This window comes from Chelmon rostratus, chromosome 20, assembly GCF_017976325.1.
Source record: "Chelmon rostratus isolate fCheRos1 chromosome 20, fCheRos1.pri, whole genome shotgun sequence".
NCBI classification, from domain to species: Eukaryota; Metazoa; Chordata; class Actinopteri; order Chaetodontiformes; family Chaetodontidae; genus Chelmon; species Chelmon rostratus.
Window position 1 is genome coordinate 12,881,672 of NC_055677.1, and position 24,128 is coordinate 12,905,799.

Consider the following 24,128-nt stretch of genomic DNA (forward strand, 5'->3'; position numbering starts at 1 on the left):
CCAATCACATTTCGCCACTCAATAGTACGTTGAGGGATGCTATTGGCTGCTTTTATTTATTGTTTCCTTCTTGAACCTCTGCACTTGTACATGGGCCAGTGAAATAGAGAGATCATATTGAAGATTAAAACTTGTTTTTAGTGATAGATTACATGATACAGTCACACATCTTCACCCCACATGATGCACAATGAATGAACAGTCTTTGTAGCCTAAGGCTCAGTGTGTATGTTACACTACATTGCAAATTTGCATCATAAAAAAGTCCGTATGTGACAATACTTCATTATTCTTACAAGCGATAAATTAACTGACACCAATGACTTTTAAGGTTTGTAAACAAATGATGCTTTACAAAACGGATACATGCAACTTTGATGAATAAATCAAAATACACTGAAAATACCTTTTGGATTTTCAAGTTGCAACCTGGCTACCATGCATTTCTATTTATTCATTATAAAAGCTTAGTTGTGTTAATAAATAAATTGTTCTTTTATCAATTATAAAGTCATAAAGGACTACTTATAAAGTTTTTGGGCCTTTTTATAAAGTACCAAAAATTCTTGGGGGACTATTTGAGATGCTTATGTGATCCAGGTGATAATATTTACTGGTTAAGCAGGTGAGATAAGATGCTGGGGACATACAGTACAATATAGTACCCTTCCATAATGCAAAATACACATCTTTCAGAAGTCTTGTTTTTTTTTTTTATTTGCTTGCAGTGTTCAAGCCAGAGCTGTCGTCTCCACAAAGACCCTACTGTTTAGTTGACCCTGCACTCCCAGGATCTTCATGGACCAGAACTTCCACCACCACCTCTGTATGGGCAGCCTGACTTTTACTTAACCTGCAACTGTTACTCGTTTCAGTCCGCTGGTCAGCTTGCTTTTCCAGAAGATCTTCAGTCCAAACCCTGATGAGTGATGCTGACTCTGGGTGGGACACGTAGTTTTGTACCTGATGAGATGCAGGTAGGGTTCCTCCATGGCTACTGACATCTGTGTGATTATTCACTGTAGTCTCTTCTGTCATTTGTGTTCTTAAAAAGTCCTGCAACAGAATCACAGAGCGTTCAAACATCAGCATCAGTTTTACAGAAGACGCCATGTGTTAGAGAAAGTATGTGTATGAGTGCATGCATTGTTTGTCTTTTTTCTGGATATCTGACATGAGGCTAACTCTAACCTGTGAGGCCACATTGGAAGGCTTCTGTATGGGTGAGATGGCAGGACTGTCCTCCTCCCTGTAGCGGTGGGCTTTGGGGGGAAGAGTGTGGTGCAGACTGTTTGAGAGGGCGTTTAGTCTGAACAGTAGTTCATCCACTAAACTTTCAAACTCCTCAAAGTAATAAGTCTGAAAAACCAAAATGCAAAGTCATTTATTTCTGAATTTAAGTAAGTGTAAACTCTGCAAATATAATTAGGTGGTGTAATGTGCAACATTTGAAGAGGTACAATCAGAGGCAACAGGATTTGTGGTCAGAATTTTAAGAAATACCCACAGTGACATTGCCACTGGTATGGCAATCTATGTCTATGAATAACTCTAAATGCTACACAGCAACTTTAACAGTATGCAAGATCTATTTTTTGAATAAAGAATCTCAGTTTTACAGCTAATTTGACATTTTGCTGTTTATGGACTCGGCAGCTTTTTTTTCACCTTCCCTTCCACATGATTTTCAGTCCATGCTTGTGTACGCTGCCTGGTGAAGCCAGGAGCCCTCTGTCTGATGTAGCGGATGAACTCTGCTACAGTGAAGAAATTGCTCCTGCTTTGAGATCTTTTGACACTTCTGACCAACGAGGACAGCACACCTATCACCTATAAGAAGGACAGGTAGCTGTTAGACACTGATCTACACTCTGACAGATTGTTCCTTCCATTGAGAATAAGTTGTGCAAAGACTTAATGCATGTATAAATGTGTCTCTTATCCATTCTGTCACAACTTTTACAAAGAAAATAAACTTAGAATGACATAGTATAAATGTACCACTGCTGTCCACACCGCTTTGGAGGAAAGATAGAGAACTCCAAGGTAAAGGAAATTACTCCAGGAGAAGTGGAGGCCTCTAACAGCCCTGAGACCCCCACAGTGATGGAGCAGAGACTGAAGGGAGTGGGAAAGTGAGCTGAAGCCCCAGGAGCTTTCTACTAACAGGAGATTCCCCATGCAGGACAGCGCCACCATCAGGATGAGACCTGAAATCTAGGACAGTAGAGGGAGAACATTTTGATTTTTTCCGCCTGTCTTGTGAGCTTGCTCATTGTTTCTTATTAAATGCCCATTTTAGAATAATGACCACCTGACAGTTCAGCAAGAGTGTGTTTACCGTTGGCCAGAAAAGGCTGGAGAGTGAGCGGGTGAGGAGTGTAGCAGAGGTGGCCAGCATCCTGTTCACCCTCAACACAGTTGCACACTTCAAGGTCAGGAGGAACATCGTAATGCCACGCAGAGTGCGAATATACTGCAGACACAGAAAGACATCTTAATCCCTGTCAGTCATTGCTGTCATCTTTAAAACCCACACCGTGACCACTAAATAAACTTCTCAGCCTCAGAGTTGGGCTTCCCTTGTGTATCTAATAAGGGTGTGGTTAATAAAACAACAAACCTTGTACACAGTGTGTCTTCTTAAAAAAGTTTTATAACTATAGTGTCATGTTACAAACTATAAATGATGTTCTGCCAATAAAGTACTCATAATTATCTCTTAGGGATGGTGCTGTAATAAATTAAAGCAGGACAGGCAGTGACCCTCCAACCAACCCTCCTGTCATCTCTTTCTTTGTCTCACTTGTTCCCAGGTAGCCAGGAGGTTGACATCAACGTGTCCTCTGTGATCTGAGATCTGTGACCTCTGCAGCAGCTCCACAACCTCCAAGATAATAACGGAGTGATAGATGTAATAAATGTAGTACACGAGGATTGCTGTCAGTGAAGTGACCTGCAAGAGAGAGAGTGGGGGTGTATTTCTACAGCAGTAAAGCATAATCAGGTACATTTCACTCTCTGCTGTGTGCTTCGACCTTCAATACTTCACAGGTATGTTAGTTTAAGAGCAACCGGTTACTTTACCCTTTCAGATAGGTCACTGTGATCTTGTTTGCACTGCTGTATGGCCGAGTGTGCGTGCATGTGCCTGTGCATGTTTCCATGTGTCCACAACATATTCAAATGTGTGTGTGTGTGTGTGTGTGTGTGTGTGTGTGTGTGTCGTGTGCCCGCACGTGTGGTAGACTCACTTCCAGCCAGTTGCAGGGTGTCCTCCAGTATCCCATCACCCCTTGCTGCCCGACAGTGTGCGCTTGATCACAGAGTTGCAGCAGAGACAAGAGGAGGAAGAGGAGCTAGAGGGGAGGAAGAAAAAGCATGAGCATCATTAGGCTTTTGGATAAAAACTGATCTAAAATATGTTCAGTGTTGGTGCAGAGAAAATGTTGTTTAGTCCCATATTGTGTTGCTTTTAAAATCAGCTGAATCATCAGTACTTCTGTCTGGAGTTTTTCCCTCCTCGAGTGGCTTTATGATGGTGGTGATGACACAAGGTTGTTTTTACAGATAAAAGGTAATGCAACATTTTACCTGGCACACCATAACAACATAGTCCCACACAGCAGCAGAGCGATACACCCTAACTGACTGGACTTTGGCAGAGGGCAGGAGGATGCCGGTGGGGCTTCGCTCAGCGAGCATGGTCACGCAAGTGAACAAGTTGGGTGCAGGGCTGAACAAGGTGAACTGGACCTTCACGGCCACTGTCCGCCCGCCCAGCCAGCCAACTGAATGCAGGAGCCTCAGTTTGGACACAGCATCAGACCTGTGAGCAGAGACATCAGAGTCAATACCACAGGCAATCATTTCAGCAGAGATCAAATTTGGAAAACCTCCAATAACAGTTTACACCGTGCTTGTCTGTATGTTTCTCACTTTGTGTTGCCAAAGCCAGCTGTAGCACTTGGTCCTGAGTAGCAACCCAGGTGACCACATGTCCTTTGAGATGTTGCCATAGGAACTAAGACACTGGACTGTGGGTGAGTGGATGTTCTGCTCCCATAAAAGAAGACGCGAAGACATTCTGGTACGACAGTTACACTAGTGAGCTGAGGAGTGAAACACAGCGCAATGGTCAGAGTACACACAGAACTGAAGGAACACAATGGTAGATTTAATAAAAGCACACAGTATTCATTAAGCTCTCAGTGTAATCAATTCTAAACTTTTCAGATACTGAAATTTATCACTGGACTAATACAGTCCATGTTTGTGAAACAGCACCCTCTGCAGGTGGAGTGCAAAACACAGCACAATGATGATGTCTTGAGTGGGAAGACCACGAGACATATCATGGGCTTAAAACTAAAGCACTGGATCTTTCGTCATTCTGCTATTTCACAACACAGAATATCAAAATACAGCATACAAAACTTAATATGGAAAACCATCAGCAATCTTTGTTTTCAATGTGTGCGAAAAGAACACTACTTTGTTTCTTACCTGGTCCTGAAACACCTCTGTCTTCCACAGGACTGGCTCTCCAATCAAGATGTGTGACTGTTGGATGATATCAAGTTACTAAGTTGTTAAAAAGAAAATTTGATGATGATGAAATATGAAATAGGATATTTCCTTCACAGGGATGTTTCTTTAGGAGGCTTATAGAGACTTTCATGTCATTTATTCATATTTTCACTGAAAGGCATTGTAGCTTACCTCAGTTGCAGCTGAGGCATTCTTGTACAGCAAACTAAGGAGACTGGTCTGTGCCCACTTCCACCAGTCCTCATGCTTTTGTATGGACATAAATGCATTATCTCTGCTGAAAGATAAAACATGCTTTTCATTTGTGTTTATCAGATTGCAACGGGGACACAGAGAGACAGTGTGTATGTGCAAATGTTACCTTACAAACTGTTTTCTGACAGCTGTGTTTAGGCGGTAGTGGTCAGAGAATGAGCTGCCATAATTTATACACAGCATCAGGAGAAGCATGGAGCCACAGACAGACAAATCCCTGGATGACAGGAGGAAGAGATCATTCCCTGTACAGCTTTAAAACTACATTTAAATATGTGCACAAAGACACACAGGCACACCTGAGGGTGTCACGGAGAAGAGCCTCTCTTCTTTTCTTCCCACGACTTTTCCTCAGCTCTGCAGGAGTCGGCGGGCGCACAAGACGGAGGTAGCGGGCTCGCTGACGAGCTCCAAGCAGCTGGCAGTCACAGATAAGTGGCTTTATGTGTTAATAGAATAAAGCAGATGAGAGCAGAATGGAATAGAGTCTGGCTGTCACCTTTTCGAGGGATAGGCGTCTCTCCTGGGGAAATTCAGATATCCTCTCTGGCTGATTAGCACCACTGTGGCTCCATAGCTGTGAAGTCTCTGTCTCAAACTCTCTTATACTGGAGAAATTATGAAAGTTTGCTGTATTCTTGTACCAGAAGGAGACAGACACTGCCACTGTAATTATCTGGAAAAGAAAAACAACACGTTCTCTGTGTGCACTGCAAAGAGGTAACTGCAATTCATGATTATGGAATATATGTCAAAAGGCTGGTTTGAGTTTACCACAGCTGGCTGGATGAGGAAGACGCAGGACAGCAGGGAGAAGGAAAAGGAGTGAATCCACAGCAGAACCTGGCTGCTGCTGAACCTGACACACACACATAGACATAGCATTGAGAGACACTGTTATAACACAGGATATAAATCATGTTTCCACATCTAGTACCTTGTTCCCAGCACCGCAGAGAGCACCAGGCAGCAGAGGGACAACAGCAGACACAGGGTCCAGGCTAAATAGTGACACCACCGAGATACTGATCTGAGCCCTCTCCCTTTCAGCCTTCCAGCCCATGTTGCCTGTTGATGGCCGCCTTCCTCTCTTTTTCCTTGAGGATCTTCCTCCTTCTGAAAGGCTTGACCCACATCCATCGTACCAGACAAAAGGGCTTTCTGGGCTCCCTGAAACCTGCTGCTTTCACTTAAAAGGTCAGACCCTTTTCCCTGAGGCACTCGATCAGCATTGTTCAACTCAGCAATCAGCAACAAATTCTGAAGCGCTGGTCCCATATGGTTCTCCACTGCCTCCTTTCTTATTACCACATCTGTTTGGATTGCAGGCTCTTTATCTGTGCTTTTATTTTCCACAATCGTAGCAGCCGCTGGCAGCAGGTCTGTGCTCTGCAACACAAGAAGAAGGGTCAGATAGGGATGAAAAATACTGTGAGAACAAAGACATAAGGAAAGGGAAAAAGAGAAGGCAGGCAAAGATTAATGCTTAAGGTGTAACCTGGAGCTTCTTCCCCCAGGCTTCCTGAGCCCACTGCTGGAACCTGCTCCAAGACAGATGTGGCTCTGATGTGCTCTCAGTCACTGAAAGAGCATCTGTGAGGAGACAACGGTGATAAAATAAGGAGAAACAGAAAGGGTGGTGAGAAGTTTATGTGTTGAACCTCATCTCACTCTATTAAAGTACAAACCTCACCTTCAAAGTCCTTCTCCGTCCCCCTGCCCTTTGCATGTTGGACTCCTGAGCCTGTCAGCCCAACCTCACGCAGTCGGAACAGGAAGGATATTATTGCTGCTGCAGGCAACACTGCCGCCACACTTAAAACTCCTATCTTCACAGAAACAGCAGATACATCTACAATCCCTAACTCGAAGGGCAACTGTGAAGAAGATATCAGGAACAACAGCGTTATGGATGACGTGCTTCGGATAGATGAACTCTCATGTGGTGAATTTCTAAAAGTTTTATTAATCTACCTGATCATCCATCTGTGATATGATCACTGTGTTGACACAAGCGTACCCCAACAGCAGCAACAGGCTGACGCTAAGTCTTTGAGTGTGTGTGAACGAGCTTGGACAGGGGCGGCTGTGCACCGACATCCAGATGTGGTGGTCGGCCAAATAGTCACACATCTTGAGAGGTAACATCTGCAAGTGTACAGGTGGAGACCCAGATTAAAAGCTGGTTTTGTTTTTGTATCTGTGTTTATGTGTATGTGAGAGCTCACCTTAGTGAAGCCTATTCCCCGAGCACAGACTCGCAGTGTTCTCTCCACCCGGCCGTCACCTTTGCTCACAGCCAGCCAGCACTGACCCACAAAGAGCCAAGCACGCCCATTTGCATGCCCTCTGCTCACCTGTGGACAAACAAACTACCCTGACCATCAGATTGAAAGTCCACAGAGGAAACGGCGCATTCACAAGCAGGGGGACCTTACCTCAGACACCTCCACATGTTTGAGGTACCAGCTCGGGGAGGGTCCGGAGTTGTCATGCCAGATGTGAACCCCCCACACTGGGCCTAGGCTGTCTGCTGCACTGTGGCATCAGAGACAGAGAATACATTAAATTTTATGAACGAGCAAACAAAACTTGATCATGTACTGTATTAAAGCTGAAGTTATTTTACCTGAATATAAAGGTGTCTTGAGAGTTCCTCCTGAACAGGGTGCATCCTGGTACTTGTAGCTCTTTTGTCTGGGAGACCCCATCTTCACCATTCAGCACTACGTAAACCTGCGTAAACACAGAGACACAGTTTCCCAGACACATTAGTGCTGGGAGTGGGGAGTGGCTTTTGTGAGGATAGCTTGGTTTAATGCAACTTGCTTTAAAATCAGCTCATTGTTTGATGATGTTTGGAGTTGTTTTTGAATTTGTTATGACATTAGCAGTTGTCTAATGCTGCGGAGCGTATTTGGTGCAGAGCGACATCAGCACCTATGAAGATTGTTATGAAATATTTAATAGCACTGTCATTGACAACACGCTGCATTCTGAGTCAATCACTGAAGGGTGTGAAAAGGTCTGGCAGCAGTGGCCATCTGCCTCAAAAGTTTAGCAAATCAGTAGGTCAGCAAAGAAGATGTGATGTAGATATTTTCTTCTAGTGCACCTTCCACATTCACACAGTCCATAGTTGGTGCCTTATACTGCCCTCAAAACTGACACTTAAATTCAGTAAAGTCTTCATCACCTTCAGGCCTACAGCCCAGCTGCAGATATCCAGCTCTTTCACTGACACATGCAAACATGCATGAAAGTTCTTTAAAGATGGCGTGACTGTGTAAAGCTTTTTACTTACACACACTGATTTTTATAATAATAGTATTCTATTGGTCTTATTAAATGATGGAATTATAGTAGTCCTGTTGTTTACGCTAGTATTAAATGGTCAAACTTTTTATTTTTGTAATTGCCGGTCACAGCTATTGCATGTCTAGTTGTCAGAGATTTTCAAATGGCCTCTCTCGCAATTTCTCTTGTTTCGTTCAGATTTCAGATTTTTTTTCTCGTTTGAGTATGCTACGACTGGATTGAAGTGTTGTTCATGAGGGCCCATGGAGTTCATTTAGATGAAGTGTGTTATACCAGGCAATACATGCTTTTTTAGATTCTTTTGTGAGCACCAAACGTTCAATTCAATTAATGAAAATATTTGACTGGTGTGAAGGAACAACAAACAGCCTTACCTTTGCACTCATAGAGGCTGCAGACCAGAGACCAGTGTCGATTGTAACAGCATAGAGATATGGATCACAGGGGGAGTTGTCAGAAAGGTAGTGGACTCTGCAATTCGCCTCTGAGACGACATCCGCTCTCTTGCACACCACCAACCCGGGGATGTACAGGCACACACACAGCAACAGCACACCCAGCACTGTCAGATCACTGGACACACTGAGGAGGCAGGGAGGGAGAGAGATGTCATTCTTGTTTCATTCTCATTTTCGAAAACTTTGGCATTGTTAACATTATGAAACTGATCACCAAATGATTATTCTGCTTTTTGTGCTGTACTGGACTACAGCTTAAAGTAACAGGGAGATTTTGTTTTCTCTGGTTCAACACATTCATGTCTAAGGAGGTTGAGGTCACCTTAGGAACGAGTCCAGATCGGCTGCGTCATGGCTGCTCTGGATCTGCTGCTGCACCACAGTCAGAGGCCTCAACTGGTGACACCTGAGACAAACAGCAGACGGCAACAAGGAAGAAGTGATTATTTATGTGAATTAACACCGTGTCCAGTTATTCATTGCATGTGCATTAATCCATGCATTACCTGCAGGTGACTGCAGCAGCTGTGTCTGCTTGCCATGTCGTGCAGCCCTGGTGTGTCCACGCCCCCTGGTGGCCGTCCCAGGACAAACACAAGCTGCTGTCCACCGCGAGACTGTAGCTGACCTGTTCACTCAGGTACTTGAGTCCTGATGCTTTGCCAAAATCAGCATTCAGCAGGGCCAGGTGAGCAACCCCTGCAGCTAGAATTTTTATTTAAAAGTATGACTCGAGCTGCACTTAAATTTTGCTTGTATTTTGTTGTTGAGCTTTGTGTATTTGTTTAAAGGCCACTTAGAGACATCATTACGGTCTTGCTATAATACTGTGATATGTGGCATTGGTTCACGCTGTATACATGTCACTATAAAAATGAACGTTAAATAAATACATAATACAATAATATAATTTTCATTTTGGACACACATGACACTGTGTAGCTTTCTACTTCTGTTTCACACATTGCAAAAAAGAATTATTTTGCATCAAAACTTTATTTAAAAACAAAACAAATAGCATAATAGTCTAACAGGAAATGTTACAAAAATAATAATCAATCATCTGCATCATTTATAATTTGTATCATTTAATGGATAATATTAATATGATAAAATATGATCACAACACGTTTTCTGTGTTGTCAAATTTGATTCTTATCATAATAGATTAGATTAGATTAGCCTTTATTGTCTCCCTTAGGAGAAATTTGTCTTAAGCATTTGAGAGACACAGTCGATGTAGCAGCACACATGTGTGATCAAACTACAGTAAACATGCAGTATCACACCCAAATATATCAACTCCATACATACTCACCAGGACTATTGCACAATGCCCTACACAAAAAAATTTCACAGAAGCTAATGATGCTAATTATGATGAGTAAAACTTGAAATGACATGCATTGACTGAGCCTCTAATATGTAAGATAACTGGCCTTGCTTAATTACTTTAGTTCCACACTCTGTATACCTGTGTGCAGAAAAGGTGAGGCTGCACTACATTAATTTGACGGATGCTTTGATAGATGCCAGTGATTTAACAGATAAAAGGACCAGGAGGAAGGAAAACTGACTGATGCAAAGGACTTTTCTTACCACTGAGGTAGGATGAAGGCAGAGTGAATCGTGAGGTGTTGCTGCCCCAGTGGTGAATCCTGTGCAGGAGGTGCATGCTGGGAGTCGGCCTCTCAAACATCCTGCCGCAACAGAGACTTGTGGTTTGGTTTTGTGTCACATTCTTGCTCTTTACTCAAAAACTTGTTAAAATTGTAACATTATATTGCTCTAAGATGATGATGGCTATAAAACAAGTCTACCTAAAGAGCAGCATGATGGGAAACGCCTTGTTGAGTGGCGGCCTGAACACCACACTCAGCTGGATGGCCTGCTGCAAGTGCTCCTGGGTAATGTTGAAGCTGTGGTAGTTGACCTGGCAGTGCCGGAGGACGTACTCACGCACAGAGCTCTTCTGCAGAATGGATGTGATCACAAGGTCACCTGCTTTCATTTAACAATGTGCTCCACTGTCGTGATACAGTGCAAATGGAGTCAACTTGCTGCAAACAACAAAGACAGAAGAACATACGTTTCCTGGTGGTCGTCGCAGCTCGATGTTTATTGGCTGAATGAGGGAGCGAATGGGGATCTTCCTCCTCGTGCTGCACTCGTACAAACTCAGGTCGACCACTGGTCCACTCACCTGGAAATCACCAGAGGAAAATGAGAGCAATGCCTCTGTCATTTAATTGCCACGTGTCATCATGTCACGCCAGCCTCACCCCTCCAGGATAGCGGGCCCAGGCGTAAGGGCTGTGGGCGAGCTCAGTCAGCATGCTGAGCACACATGGTCCACTCTCAGTCTTTCTACCGCTCAAACGATCAAACAGAAGCTGAATCAGGGAGGCAGGCATGTAGAAGGAGGTGGAGCCGCTGCTGATGACCGTGGAGGTTTGGTCTTGGTATGCAGCGTACAAGGTGATCAGACTGGTGCTGACTCTGCACTCCTGGGCCTTGTGGAACAAGATGTATTTCTGAAAAAATAAGAGAATTAATAACAGTCAGATAAATGGAGGCAACCTGTGAGTTTGTGAGTAGATATGCAGAAGAACATGTTTTTCTCTCACCAGCATCAGGTCTGAAGCAGTCTGCAGAATATCAGCCACAAGCTGCACCGTCTGCTGTGTTGAAATCGATCCTCCGCTGGATGACTCTGGTATGCGGCCATTAGAAGGAGCTGCAGCATTTCTGTTGTTTTCCTCATGTGAGTCTGATTCTAATGCCCATTTAGTGTCAGCACTGTTGGACGTTTCTGGTGTGAGGTCATGACCAGTGACAGCAGTCTGCAGGCTGTATGAGAGCAGGGCGACCAGGGTGTCGAGCGTCTTCTGGTCCAGATAGTACCAGCCTGGAGTACCGGACTGTGAAAACCGCTCTAAGATGACCTGAATGTGAAGTGTCACCCGCCTTGCGCTCGCTAATGTCACCTAAACAGGATCAAGCAAATACGAGAGACAGTTTTCATCTATTGGTCAATGAAAGTGCAGGAGAGCAGACGACCATCCACCTACCTGACTTGTAACTTCCAAAAGGTTTTTTAGAATCCAGATGTTGTCCACCATGGATGCCTAGGATGAGATGTTATCAAGATGTGGCAAAGAGTTGGAGATGTTCACTGAAATCTGACTGTGGGACTGAGAAAGAGAAATTAAGAGAGAGGAGGAGTTCTATTCATCTTCAGGTTTACTCTGAGTGTCTACCTGTTCTCTGCTCTCGAGCTCACATGCTGTATAAATGAGCACATTGCGTGTGCGCCTCTGTGCGTGTGCGTTGGCCTCAGCGTCCAGGCTGAGTCTGTTCAGGATGCCTGTGAGGAGGCTGATGTAGTTACGGACCTCCACACTGTTCCCGAGCTGCACCAGAGCCGACAGGTTCCTCAGTCCCGACTCTGAACTGCAGGGGAAGAGACACTAATAACACAACTATGTACTGTATGAATAATAAAACAGTAACTTATTAAAATGTACAACTCCAGACATGATGGCAGGGCGTATTAAACATTGGATAAACATCTTATTAGCTGTTAAAAAGCTATCAGCTCCAACTGATGAACACTTTATAACGAATGCCTTAATAGATGGTGGTACTGGGTTATATAAATAAAATAAATTAATCAGATTTTAATGAATTTTAGAGTCAGTGTTAAAATCTAAAGCATCTGTCCATATGTAGTAAACTCAGATATGCAGTCAAAAGAGAACAGTCTGCACCTTGTACTGCAGTATAGTACAAAAAGTGCACCCCTAACAAAGCCTTGCAACATAAAGATAATAATCCTGATGTGGTTTGACACATGGTGATTCTTACAGCTCCACATCAGGATCAAGATGAGAAGAAGAAGAGGCGTCTCTGAGGAAGCCTGGTTGGACTCGGACGGTGACAGGGCAGGGTTTTGTGGCCGTCCCATACATGCTGCTTCTGATCTCTGTGTAAATAGCAACTACAAGAACAAAAGCCAATCACTCATAGAATGAGAGGGAAATGTCTGCAATAAGCTGTCATGATGATGCATGCTTGTGCGCTAAAGAGGTTATGAATCAGTGTGTGTGTGCGTGTCTTTACCTTTATAGTCATCTTTGGGGTCACCAGAAGGAAGGCTGAAGTAGTACTGAAAGTCTCTCCCTTGATACAGCATCCTGGGTGGTCTGTCTCCTACACGGATGCTGTACTCATACACTAAGTCCTTCAGCACACACACACACACACAAGGGGGGGCATGCAGGGAACAGCGTAAGTACATCAAAGCTGGAGAGAAAGACATTTGTAGTGTGTCACTGTGTGTGTTGTTATTAAAATACGATGGACTGAGAGAAACCAGATTTGCTGTTTATAAAAAAGATAAATTTTCCCAGTAAACGATGAAGACATAGCCACAAACCATTGATGGAGCGTGAAGAGTTTTTCATTTTTTTCCCCAGTCATAACATAAGTGTTTCTCCATCTTTAGCATTCACAACAGTACTATAAGTGACTAAAAACACACAAAGTGTACGAAGATAAAATGGGTCAAACTTGACTTTAAACTAATTTCCTGTATTAAAAAATAATTGGAAATGGTTTGCATATAAAAGACTTTAAATAACACCCATCTGCTACAGCATTCAGGGTCAAATAAGTAATTTGATTTTGAGAGCTTGCTCCTATACGTCTGAATATGTATGCGCTTGTGTGTTTTACTGTGTGAGATGAGACATACCTGTTTCCCCGAGGTGCAGAAGATGCTGAAGTGTGTGTACAACTCCACTCCTGTCATCGGTTGCACCTGGCACGTCATGCCTTTTGGAGCAGGGTTGGTTTTTAAGAATAGCTGAGTCCGGCCCAGAAAACTACCGCGAGATTCTGAGCAAAGCAGGTAACAATCAGATCAGCATCCAAATAAATCCCTTCAATTTCCACTGGGCAAATACATGATGGGATAACATGGGGCTGATGCTGTCATTATTATTTGCTCTCAGGAAAGTTAAAAATCAATAGAAATGTAAAAGCTCTGTAGCAGATGTGTTCAGAAAGAGCGCTCTGGAGCAACTCTGAGATTCAACAGGGAAGACTGTTCTTGGTTAAATTGATTTAGGGCTCATGTTGGACTGTAGAGAATCTGTTTCAGGGCATTACATTTGGGCACAAATGATCGGTTATTGTTGCGAAACTTACTGGCAGCAACCTCCAACATGTATCTGGTCCCAGGCCTCAGACTGAAGGGCCTGAAGCTGAGCGAAGGGGAGGAAATTCCTGGAAAGATGGAGGGAGAGAGAACAGTGATTTGAGGCTGAGAGAGGTGGATAAAAGGAGAAAATGTGCGTCTGTGAGTTGCATGAATAATATACCTGTGAAAGTGTAGGACTCAAAAAGGCCTCTGTCTACTGGCTCTCGAGATAAATCAAGCAAGACTGGCTCCCGGATCAGAACAGACGGCCTGGAATCCACCAGATTGCTCCCCTCCTCTTCATGTAATGCTGGATCAAACGCTGAATCATCCTCTGGACTGTGTCCATCTCCTGGACCATTCACACCTGGGAACACGTGGGAGTTAACACACAACCTCACACACATGGTGATTTCTTAGCAAACGCAGTTTGCTGTACCTGTGGGTCTTCCTGCTGAAATCCCCGGCTCTCCTTCCTCTGCACTCATCAAGGGAACATCATAATCTGTCACAGAATCAGTTTGAACATCTGCACAGACCATGCATATGTAAATATAAGAAGGTGCTAACTGCGTTTTCAAATTGTAGTTTGACTCTGATTGATTTCATGTGACCGGCAGACCAAAGCAGCTCCACAGCTCCTTAAATTTCAGCTCAGTTTTGTCTCACCTTGTCGAGCTCCAGAGTCTCCGCTCTCAGAGACTGGAAAAGAAAACTCCCAGTCAGCAGAGGAGTCCGAATCAAACGGGAATCCACTAATAACGTCACTCTGGCCAAAGTGGTCTGAATATAGGACGCCACTGTTGTCAAGGGTAAGTGGCTGGTATTCAGTGGAGGAGTACAAAGGCTGAGGAGGGTCAAACTCCCCCAGAGAGCGATAAAAGGGCTCCTCTCCTGGACATAAAGAGGATAAGCTGTTAAATAATTCATAAACTATCCATTTTACTGTAACTATGACCTCCCACATTATTACTTCTTGTTGATTTTCCCTACTGATGTCCACTTCTTAAGTGTTTTTAAGCTGAACATTGTGAGCACTTTTCTTTACAAAATTAACCAGCAGAATGTGATCATTTCCATTCTAAACAGTGAAGCCATGGGCCTACCTGATCCTGCAGTCCTTCTGTGGACTCGAGAGGAGACGGGCTGGGGCTCTGTCAAACCTGTGTGAGCAGGAAACGAGAGAAGTCGGGGTGTTACTTTCTGTTTCACTACGATCCGTCTTTTCGTTGTTTTAATCATACCAGTCACATTTAATGACACACCAGCCATCGCTGACTTCTTTCTGTTATTCCCTGATAATGTTTCGTGGTCGCCTGCGTTCAGATTTAGCTTTCTGGCTGTAGTTTCAAAGGCGTTCTCAATCAGAGAGGCAGGAGCAGAGGTGTACTGTGAAGCATCTGTAGCAGGTGGATGCAGGGTGGAGATCCCAGGAGTATGAGGAGAGGTGGCAGGGCTCTCCATGATGGTGGACGGAGTGCTGAGATCCACTGTGTAACAAAACGGGACTAGAAGACAAGTAAATAGAATTAAGGTGACATTTTTTTCTTGCAAATGAAATAATGGTAATTGACTGTACATGTCCAAGGGAATGCCTCCTTTCCTTTACCTTCTATGACAGGCTTGGAGGATGCATTGACCAGGTACAGGCTCCAGGTGTACTGAATGTATTCTGGAGCAACATCACAGCCCTCACACCAGGCGCTGACAGAGAAAGACTGATCCCAGTTCACCTGGTCTCCCTGGCACTGAGGGCAGTATACTGACACATTCCTGCATATTCAGATACATGGTTAGTGTCATGAGGTGTATCAAGGCGCAGCACACTCTGCAATGGTGACAAATATTTCTAGAAACTTCACTTCAAAGCATCCAATTTTCATCTGTGCTTTGATGTAGATTTGATTTGCATGACTTGACTTTGCTTCATAAATGAATTGTGTTTTCTGTTAATCTGTTTTTTAATGCATATCAATAGTATTCAAATACAGTGACTGAGAAATAGTGTTGCTGTTTTTTTTATAACTCTCACCCCATCACGTTTGATGTTAATGTGAGGAAGACCTCTGATGAAGCTGAACGTTCACCGCTGGTGATGGTGAGTGTGAACTGGAACTGGTCAAAGTTGTGTCTTAGGAAACTAGCAGGAAATACAAGCACAGGGGACGACGTGGGAACGTCATGGTGAAAGCAGGAGCTGGTGATGGAGCTGACAGGTTTACATGTCCAGCTGAAGCTGCGAAGAGAAAATCATTCAGCATGGTGCTTGGATGCGCAGGTTTGAGTCAAATCTGTCCAGAAGTTCCGTGAGAGGTGATTCTGTACCTGACAGGGCTCATGGGGGAGTCAGGGTCGTAAGATCGCTGCCCATCCAGCGTTACCACGGTGCCGTTCCTGCTGTGAATGAAGATGTTGGTGCCGCCCTGGATGAAGACCACGGGAGGGCTCGGCATCACCTGCACTCTCACACTGTAGTTACTGTACACCACACTGCCCACGACCTGAACCTGCAGAGCAATGGCGGCTACTGCAGTCAAACCACAACCGTGTATATTCAGCAGTGAAAGAACACTCATTCTTCTAAAGAGTCCCAGATCCCAGTTTAAGAGCCAGTGCAGCTGCTACTTACCCTGGCTATAGCAGTGTATGTGTCATAATGCAGGAGGTGGCTGGGCAGTACGAGGCTCTGTCTGTGTGTGTCTATGAGAGGCAATGGGAAGACCTCTCCTGCAGAATCAAACAAGGTCCAGGTGTAGCGAAGGCCTCCTGAAAGGTCACAGTCGACTTCAGTCTCATAGGTCACGCCCAGACGGATAACCTCATATCTCCGCACCTTGAAGACAGGAGAGGACAGAAGACGTGGAGATGTAATTTTTAGCTACCATACTATAATAAGGTCAAGGTGAAATGTACCTGTAGTCTGAGAGGCCCCATGTTTTTGACTGGTGGAGGCTGACAAGGCCGGTCCACAACGAAGACGTGACTGCTCAGAGAGGCCGAGCTGACCAGGTTAGACACAGTCACTGACACTGTGAACTTTCCTGTCCTGCACAGGCAAAACACATACAGTCAGTACACACAGGCAAAAATACATGTGAGAGGAAAGCAGATTTTTACATATTTACAGGTAACTGAAGAACAATGAAAGGACAGGCTGACTAGGATGTCAGCAAAAGACACATTCAGTTCGAGACAAAACTTTATAAAGGTTCATTAAATAAATATTCAGGAGCCAGAATTTAAGATTGTCACATAAAAAAATTGAAGGAGCCTTTCTGTTATACATAAGTATAAAACTGGTCCATAACAAATAATTAGACACGAAAGCTTGACCAATACATAATGCTATATGGGCCAGTAGTCATTTTTAAAATAAGCAGGTAACAGAAACAAACAATTTTCAATAAAGAGCCTTCAAATTGAATCTTGCATAAGTTTTATTAAAGAATTGGGACCAAGATATGTACTGAAAGAAGTGTTTTTCAGTTTAAAAATAAACTTGTCTCTGTTTCTGTGACACGGCTTTTGAATCATGTCTAACATATCTTTGCTTTCTTTATTGGAACTTTTTATTATGTATCTATCTCTATTAGAAATGCTGATTTAAAATCAATACTGACGGTGAAACTCACCTGTGGAAGACGTGCCGTTCTGTGCTCTGTCCCAGCCTGTATGAGCCGTCCCCGAAGCTCCACAGGAAGCTGACGTCTGTCCCCACATTGACCCGACAGCTCACCGTCACCGTTTGGTTCTGCAGCACAGACGCCGGGTGGAGCAGCCGGTTGAGCTTCACCGCTCTCTGGACGACCAGCGGGAACACGTCAGAGGTAAGGGAGGCCCGGCCTCTTGACATGACCACAACTACATCATACCTACAATGAAGAGAGGGGCATTCAAATCTGTCTTTATGGCTTAATATTGAACATGATGGGATTTTAAAATGATATTTAGGGTTTTAAACACAGGCAGCATTGTGTTTGCATGCCTCAGTATTTGTTTAAGGTGACCATGTGAGCTGTGAGCTTAATAGCTTAATAGGAAAGTAACCCCATGTGGGTTACTTTCCTATTAAGGGTGCAGTTGTGCATTTTCTATGCACAAGATCTCAAACTGATCATCTAAGATTCATCTTAATTTATAGTCTTTTGGTAGTTAGGCGTACAGTGTAACTATGCACACATTTATGGATTCAAAGAAGCATCCACATTGTATTTTGGATGCTCATACCTGCCAGCTTTGTGGTATCTTTTGGTGACGGTCCTCGAGGTGGTTCTGGCTGATCTCGAGTCTCCAAAGTGCCACAGGAACTCCACAGGGTCTGGCGCTTCAGCCACAGCCAGCAAAGTTATATCTGTATTTGTGGGATAAGCTTGCTTTGCTGCATGAATCCGCACTGCTAGGGGACAAACAGTCATTGCATTATCTCTACAGCATACTGCACCACATATTATAAATGCTTCATGACAGAGAGGAAAATAATTATGTTGTGCGAAAGATGGACCTGAAAACACACTGAAGGAAAGGAAATGAAGCTTTCATTTTATTTGACAATTTTAAAAAAATGCAAGAAACAAAGGCAGAAAATCAAAGTTAGTCTGCAACAGCTCAGCAGTATCATGTTCATATGAAAGCACGAGACCTCATAGAACTAAATCTGCCTGTAAAAATGTGAGAATACTCAAATTATTTAAGAAATTTGTCATAATCGAAGATCAAAACTGTCAGGCACTGAGTAGAGATTAAAAAAAAAGACATTTACAGGAAAAAAAGTCACAATCCTTTTCTGAAATGCTTAATTAATGTTCAAATGTTTTGTACTGCTCAGCGGGTGTTAGTTAGAAATACTACCTCACCATTGTCAGCCGGGCTGTGAACAGGACTTTTGCTGGTAGGTGGTTGCCACGTTGGATTAACTCTGACTTGTGGCAACGGCTTCCTGTTCCCCTCAACACACGCCCTCACGCTCTTGTTCTGAGAAGACACTCCATTCTCAGCTCGGAGCTCAACCACAACTGTCCCCGTGTGGTCGAAAAGCAAAACCACTGTCGCCTCCTCTCCCGTCGTGTAGTTGCTGTTTCTGTACAGCAGTGTTGCGTTCACCAGCAGGGACACAGTCAGGTTCGATCCTGCTGTGACGCTAAATGAAACGGAGTGTTTTCGATGTGTCGTGATCACACTGGGAACGTTCAACAGCAGCTCTCCGACTGGCTCTTGAGCGAGGATGTGTGTGCAGAACGAGGCCCAGCTGATTGGACTAAAGGCCTTAACTGTCACTTTATAACAGCCTGCTGCTGTAAGAGACACATTCAAGCTCCAGCTGTCAGTTGTTCTGTTCATCACAATGACATCATCCAACATAAAAGTCCAAATTGCTCTTGACCCCATTCGGCTGGCAGGGCTAAGGACCTCCAGGCTGAATTCTGTGTGTGTTGAAACTGCTGTGAGGTTGAGGACAAGTAGCTGCTTCATGGTGTTGAACATCTCCACATCCACAGAAACACCCTCCCCTGAAGTCAGCTGACTCCCTGAAACACTCACTGTGAGGTCGGAGACGGCAGGACGCACGACCACCTGCAAGTGTGAGCGGCAATGTGACATTAATAAGTCAGTCCAGGGTTAGTATGGTCATATTTTATATTTCTCTTATTGCCAACAAATCCCATGAAAAGGCCAAAAACAACAATGAAGTGATTCCGCCAACAAGTACTGACTGCCAGGGTCTGATAGGTCTTATCCTCTGTGCTGTCAAGCTCCATTGTTGCCCAAAAACTACTAAAAACACACCAGTGAGCCACACGTTTGCACGGGTGGACATATTCCTTCAATACAATGAACAGTTTGTAGTTTATTTTGAGTTAATCCACCCTGCTGCTGCGAAATACTTGCTAGCTCACTGATACTGTAATACTGTGTATCAATCCGCTGCTGAAAATAGTCCCCAACAAAATTCTCCATTTACTCCTGTTTGAGTAACATTTGCTTAAAACTACAGTGCCCAGCTGTTTAAGGAAATTAATGAGTTTTTTGATCAAAAAACTATAATAGTTAGGCATTTGTAAAGATTTATGTCTGGAGGAGGAACCAGTGGGCTCCATGCTGAGAGAGTCGTAAAGCACTGTTACGGACTAACTCATTGTTGGTTTTGGTCTTTTTGTGGAATTTGTCACAGCCTCACCCTTTACTCAATAATAAACGTCAAGATAACACGTTCGGTGAGTGAAAGCAGATTACTCACAACGTGAATCATCTCCTGGGTCCATCCAAAGGCACCCGAGGCGTTCACTGACACCACGTGAACTCCCTCTGTTTCAAAGATCCAGTTCTGGAGGCATTTAGAATAAGATTTTAATTTGTCACATCAAAAACATGTCAGGGAGATGATGAGGATGATTTATGATTAAATATATTTCATTTTAATACTGTTTTTTGGATGTTTTTTTATTTAACAAAACCACTGTTTTGTCATCCTAAATCACAAATTAATCAAATACCTACCAGAGAGCCCCATCAATTCTTACTGTCTGCTTAGGTTAGTTTTTGGTGTCTTTACCTACAAAGCGATTAATCTAAACAATGAATAGATGGATCTAGATCCAGAGACTCCAACATTTCTCTTTAATTCTGTCAGTCCCTGCATAATGCTGGAGATATACCCACTGTTTAAACAAGATTTACGAATGAACTGATTGGAGTGTCTCTCTGCGAGTCATTGTATCAGCAGCTCCGGTTTTACAAGCAAAATGAGCTTTCACACTTGGTTGTAACCAACCAACCTGTGTCATTGATTGGTTATGATGTTTATGTGACCTTTTCGCATTCTAGGTGTTGACCCCTGACCCCTCTTAAATAAGAAACATACTTTAAAACTTTAAATCTCCCAGATTTGTTACATGACTCTTCTGCAATCAGCCATCATGGATGATCATATTTTTTTCTTACCAAATGTAATATGCATATAATCCATCATAAATCATGAATGCAGTTTTTTACATCATATTTTTATGGTTATTTTATTACTTTTAAGAAAATGTGCAAATCGTCCATATTTGAAGCTGATAAGAGATTTTGAAAAGCAGGCAGTGATTTAAGTTTTTAGCTCGATCTTATAATCTTTTAATATTCTTTATTAATTTCTTTTACATTTGAGCAGTAAATATTTACATTATTGATTTTTCGGTAATTGAGTTAAAGATAAATCCATTATCACACTGTTAAAATTACGCATCACATAGTCTTGCTGTTTTCTCAGCTCTACTTACCACAGAGCCGTTCAGACAGTCGGGGTTGGGAGGGCAAGTTGTCTTTACACCCTCCATGTTTTCCCCCTTTTCCTTGAGAGTAAACCACCAAGAAAACTCCACAGGCAGACCATCAGCCATGTCTGCCTGCAGCGTGACCGGGTCGCCCAGATACGCTGCCTCGACCCGCATGCTGCTGGAGTCTGTCGGCAGGGATGGGACGCAGGAGGGGGCGCCCAGGGGGCCATGGAGAACAGAGATCACCAGGCTGTGTGGTGAGGGCTGCAAGACGGAGAGGTGGAGGGTGGAGTGGAGTGTGGAGAGAGGGTTGGAGGCACTGACATCTAAACAGAAAATTACAAAAGAGAGGAAGATAAGAGGGTGAAAAGCATTTTTTTTCCCACTTTTAGTTAATTAATTATTCATTACTTAAATAAATGTGTTTGATCTTGTTGGCTTACTGAGTTCGTATCTTCCTGGAGTTGCCAAAATCCAGTCAGATGACACAACAAAAGAGCCGTCGTCCAGCACGTTGACATGATGTGAACTTTGACCTTTGTGGGTCGTTTCCTGAACCTCAACTGTGACGTAAGCGAGGTCCTGCCCTCCCAGACCCTCAATCCCTAAAGCCACAGAGAAACTCAATTTGAAACAGGAAACAGTAACAGTAGTATATGCTACAAATACATATTTTTCATTTCAGTAAACATCAAATATCTTGATATTTTTTCTGTGTAAATATTTTCTTTCACATGAAAGCTCTTTAATAAGCCCATTCAGATTGAAATTTTGTTCAGCTCAACACAGTTAAAATACTCTCTCATTATTATAGAATTAGATCTGGAGAGGTTATTCTGTGTTGCATTGTTGTTCATATTCAAATTCATATCTTTTACATTATTTTGAAATATATAATAGAAATAAATTGTTGTTGAGCATTTCTAACCACATTACACAATATGTCTGCAGTTGTTTAGAAACAGTAATGAAAAATCTGTTTTCCACTGCAATACACAACTTCATGTAGCCTGTTTCTAGTTTAAATCGTGCAGGGTATCTTAATGCATTTTTAGCCAGGTGGCTTTGACTGTTTTTCCCAAGTATACAGTATATATATATATAGTGTAAAATAATTCAACCTTTAAAAGTTTAAATAAATAAACACTGACTACACAAATGCTCTCTTTCTTAAAATCATTCATAGTTGGAGCAGTCCTGAGCGTGGATAGACTCTTTCTCTACAAAAAAATATTATTATTATTTAGAGTAATACATTACACATTTTCACCAAAGGAGAAAGCATCTTTATCCACTACACCTGTGTAAAATACAGCAGCAGCAGCTGACCTGTGGGCTGGCCGGGGCATCCAGCAAGGTTTCCTGAGACTTCCACAGCAAAAGTTTTTCCAGCCTGCACTCTGTGTGGAGAGGTAGACAGATGGAGGCTGTGCAGAAACGGTCCTGCAGTTCTGTAGAGTGCCACCCTTCCCTGTCCAGCTCCAACAGGCAAGGAGACGACACTAGAAAAAATGAGGAAGGAAAGAAAAGTATCCTTCTGCAACTGTGAAGTGCACATGCCGGTTCATAATTTACACACATATGAATTTGGTGGCATTAAGGAGACAGTAACTTGTGGGTTTCTATGTCTCACCTTTGTCCTCTACTTCCTCCTCTGACATCCTTTGTTCTTCCACTAGAAGATGTGTTGAAACACTCACTGACCACCAAACCATGTTGCTGGTTGCCACAGTAACAACCCTCTGGGGTCAACGCTGCAAACTGGTACCTTCAACAACAAATACTGAGAGTTAAGAAAATACTGCAACCAGCTCCTCCAAACAGACCTGTACAAAACTCAGTGCTCATGTTCAAAGATGTTGAGTAAGCTAAAATTGAGTGGCTTTTGCAGCAGTAAGACTATTATTATTGCAAAGAATTAAAAAATCTATGTATTTCCAACATAATGTTCTGCACAAGTCAGCCAATATCTCTGACTGAGCCCAGACACCAAAGCTGACATTTTATTTTAACCTTTAAGGCTTTTTGTGTGTTGAAAAATGCATTTAAATTCCAAGTTTTAAACCCCTTGGCTTTATTTTCAGTCTTTCCTCTTGAGAAGATAAAATTCAGGAATAGATGGACTTCCATGTCATTATTATTTTCCTTAAAAAAAAAAAGCTGGCCTGGTGTTTAAAATTAAATTCTGTTATCTTAGTATTTCAGAATGAGAACATCACTGCTGCACACACACAGCATACTGCTTGAAGGATTTCTAAACATACAAAATCCAATACAAGTTATTTTGTCACGATTGAGAAACTGGTGACAATGAGATTATTATTTTTGAAGTCATGGAGTTGATTTTACAGCGTAATTTCACACAAATATCAAACCGGCTTCAGGTCAAATGCATCAGACTCAGCGTGCACTTTTACAGTTTCAACATACCCCTCATCCAGGCAGCGTGCAGAGCAGGTTACCGGGTCAAGGTCACGGCCACCTTCGGGTGCATAAAGTCCGCTGCTGGCGTTGACGAACCCGATGAACCACGGTGAATTCTCGCGATCCGGTGCCGCGGACGAGCCATGAAAAAACGGGTGCAGTGAAAAGAAGGCGCAGACACAGACGCGGAACATGTCTGAGGCCGTAAAGGCTCAGCCGGTCGGACAGACGGTGCGTGATGAGGACCGGTTTCAGAGTGAGAAGAGGGGAGGGACGGGAGAGGAAAGCATGTGCATGGACGCCACAGACTCTGCATACAGTATCCATGGTGTGCGATAGGTGAGAACACAGAGGAGGACTGCATGCAAATGAGCCATATTGAAAGTTACCGAGAGTGTGTGAGAGCTTTTGATGCAAGGCCGCAGGGTTGTGTGTTTCCTGTGACAGTGAGGTGATCTTTACTAATGCAGCTTCTTTTCTATCAGCTATCATGATGTTGAATTTTTTTAAATAAACACGCGTCTGCCCTTTAAGTATGATCACACTCCTGGAAGTTAATATCCTATTTTTATGTCATCTGTTGTCTGTCAGTTGCGTGAAAATCATAATCAAAAAGGTCACCGGTCAGCGACACAGATGAACGCCAATTACTACCGGATCTGG

General features: G+C 43.2%; 1 protein-coding gene across 1 annotated transcript; it reads right to left on the reverse strand.

Moving 5' to 3' along the window:
* Positions 1–180: 180 nt before the first annotated feature.
* Positions 181–23,659, reverse strand: LOC121624279 (polycystic kidney disease 1 like 1). The gene is given in 56 exon segments (XM_041961932.1): positions 181–1,056; positions 1,192–1,359; positions 1,669–1,830; positions 2,002–2,217; positions 2,342–2,476; positions 2,807–2,956; positions 3,255–3,359; positions 3,595–3,829; positions 3,940–4,112; positions 4,507–4,563; positions 4,723–4,828; positions 4,904–5,023; positions 5,106–5,224; positions 5,306–5,482; positions 5,581–5,665; positions 5,744–6,195; positions 6,305–6,399; positions 6,500–6,683; positions 6,781–6,954; positions 7,035–7,163; positions 7,245–7,344; positions 7,436–7,542; positions 8,499–8,706; positions 8,905–8,988; positions 9,089–9,287; positions 10,182–10,282; positions 10,403–10,551; positions 10,672–10,780; positions 10,854–11,116; positions 11,210–11,569; positions 11,654–11,710; positions 11,843–12,035; positions 12,450–12,582; positions 12,705–12,825; positions 13,339–13,481; positions 13,794–13,871; positions 13,967–14,134; positions 14,225–14,290; positions 14,455–14,679; positions 14,892–14,948; positions 15,051–15,275; positions 15,395–15,558; positions 15,818–16,021; positions 16,111–16,292; positions 16,415–16,618; positions 16,699–16,831; positions 17,418–17,657; positions 18,013–18,178; positions 18,639–18,922; positions 19,166–19,356; positions 20,021–20,107; positions 21,045–21,367; positions 21,485–21,646; positions 22,371–22,441; positions 22,675–22,809; positions 23,472–23,659. Coding segments are annotated over 56 exon segments (9,216 nt in total). The 3' UTR covers positions 181–762.
* Positions 23,660–24,128: the final 469 nt, after the last annotated feature.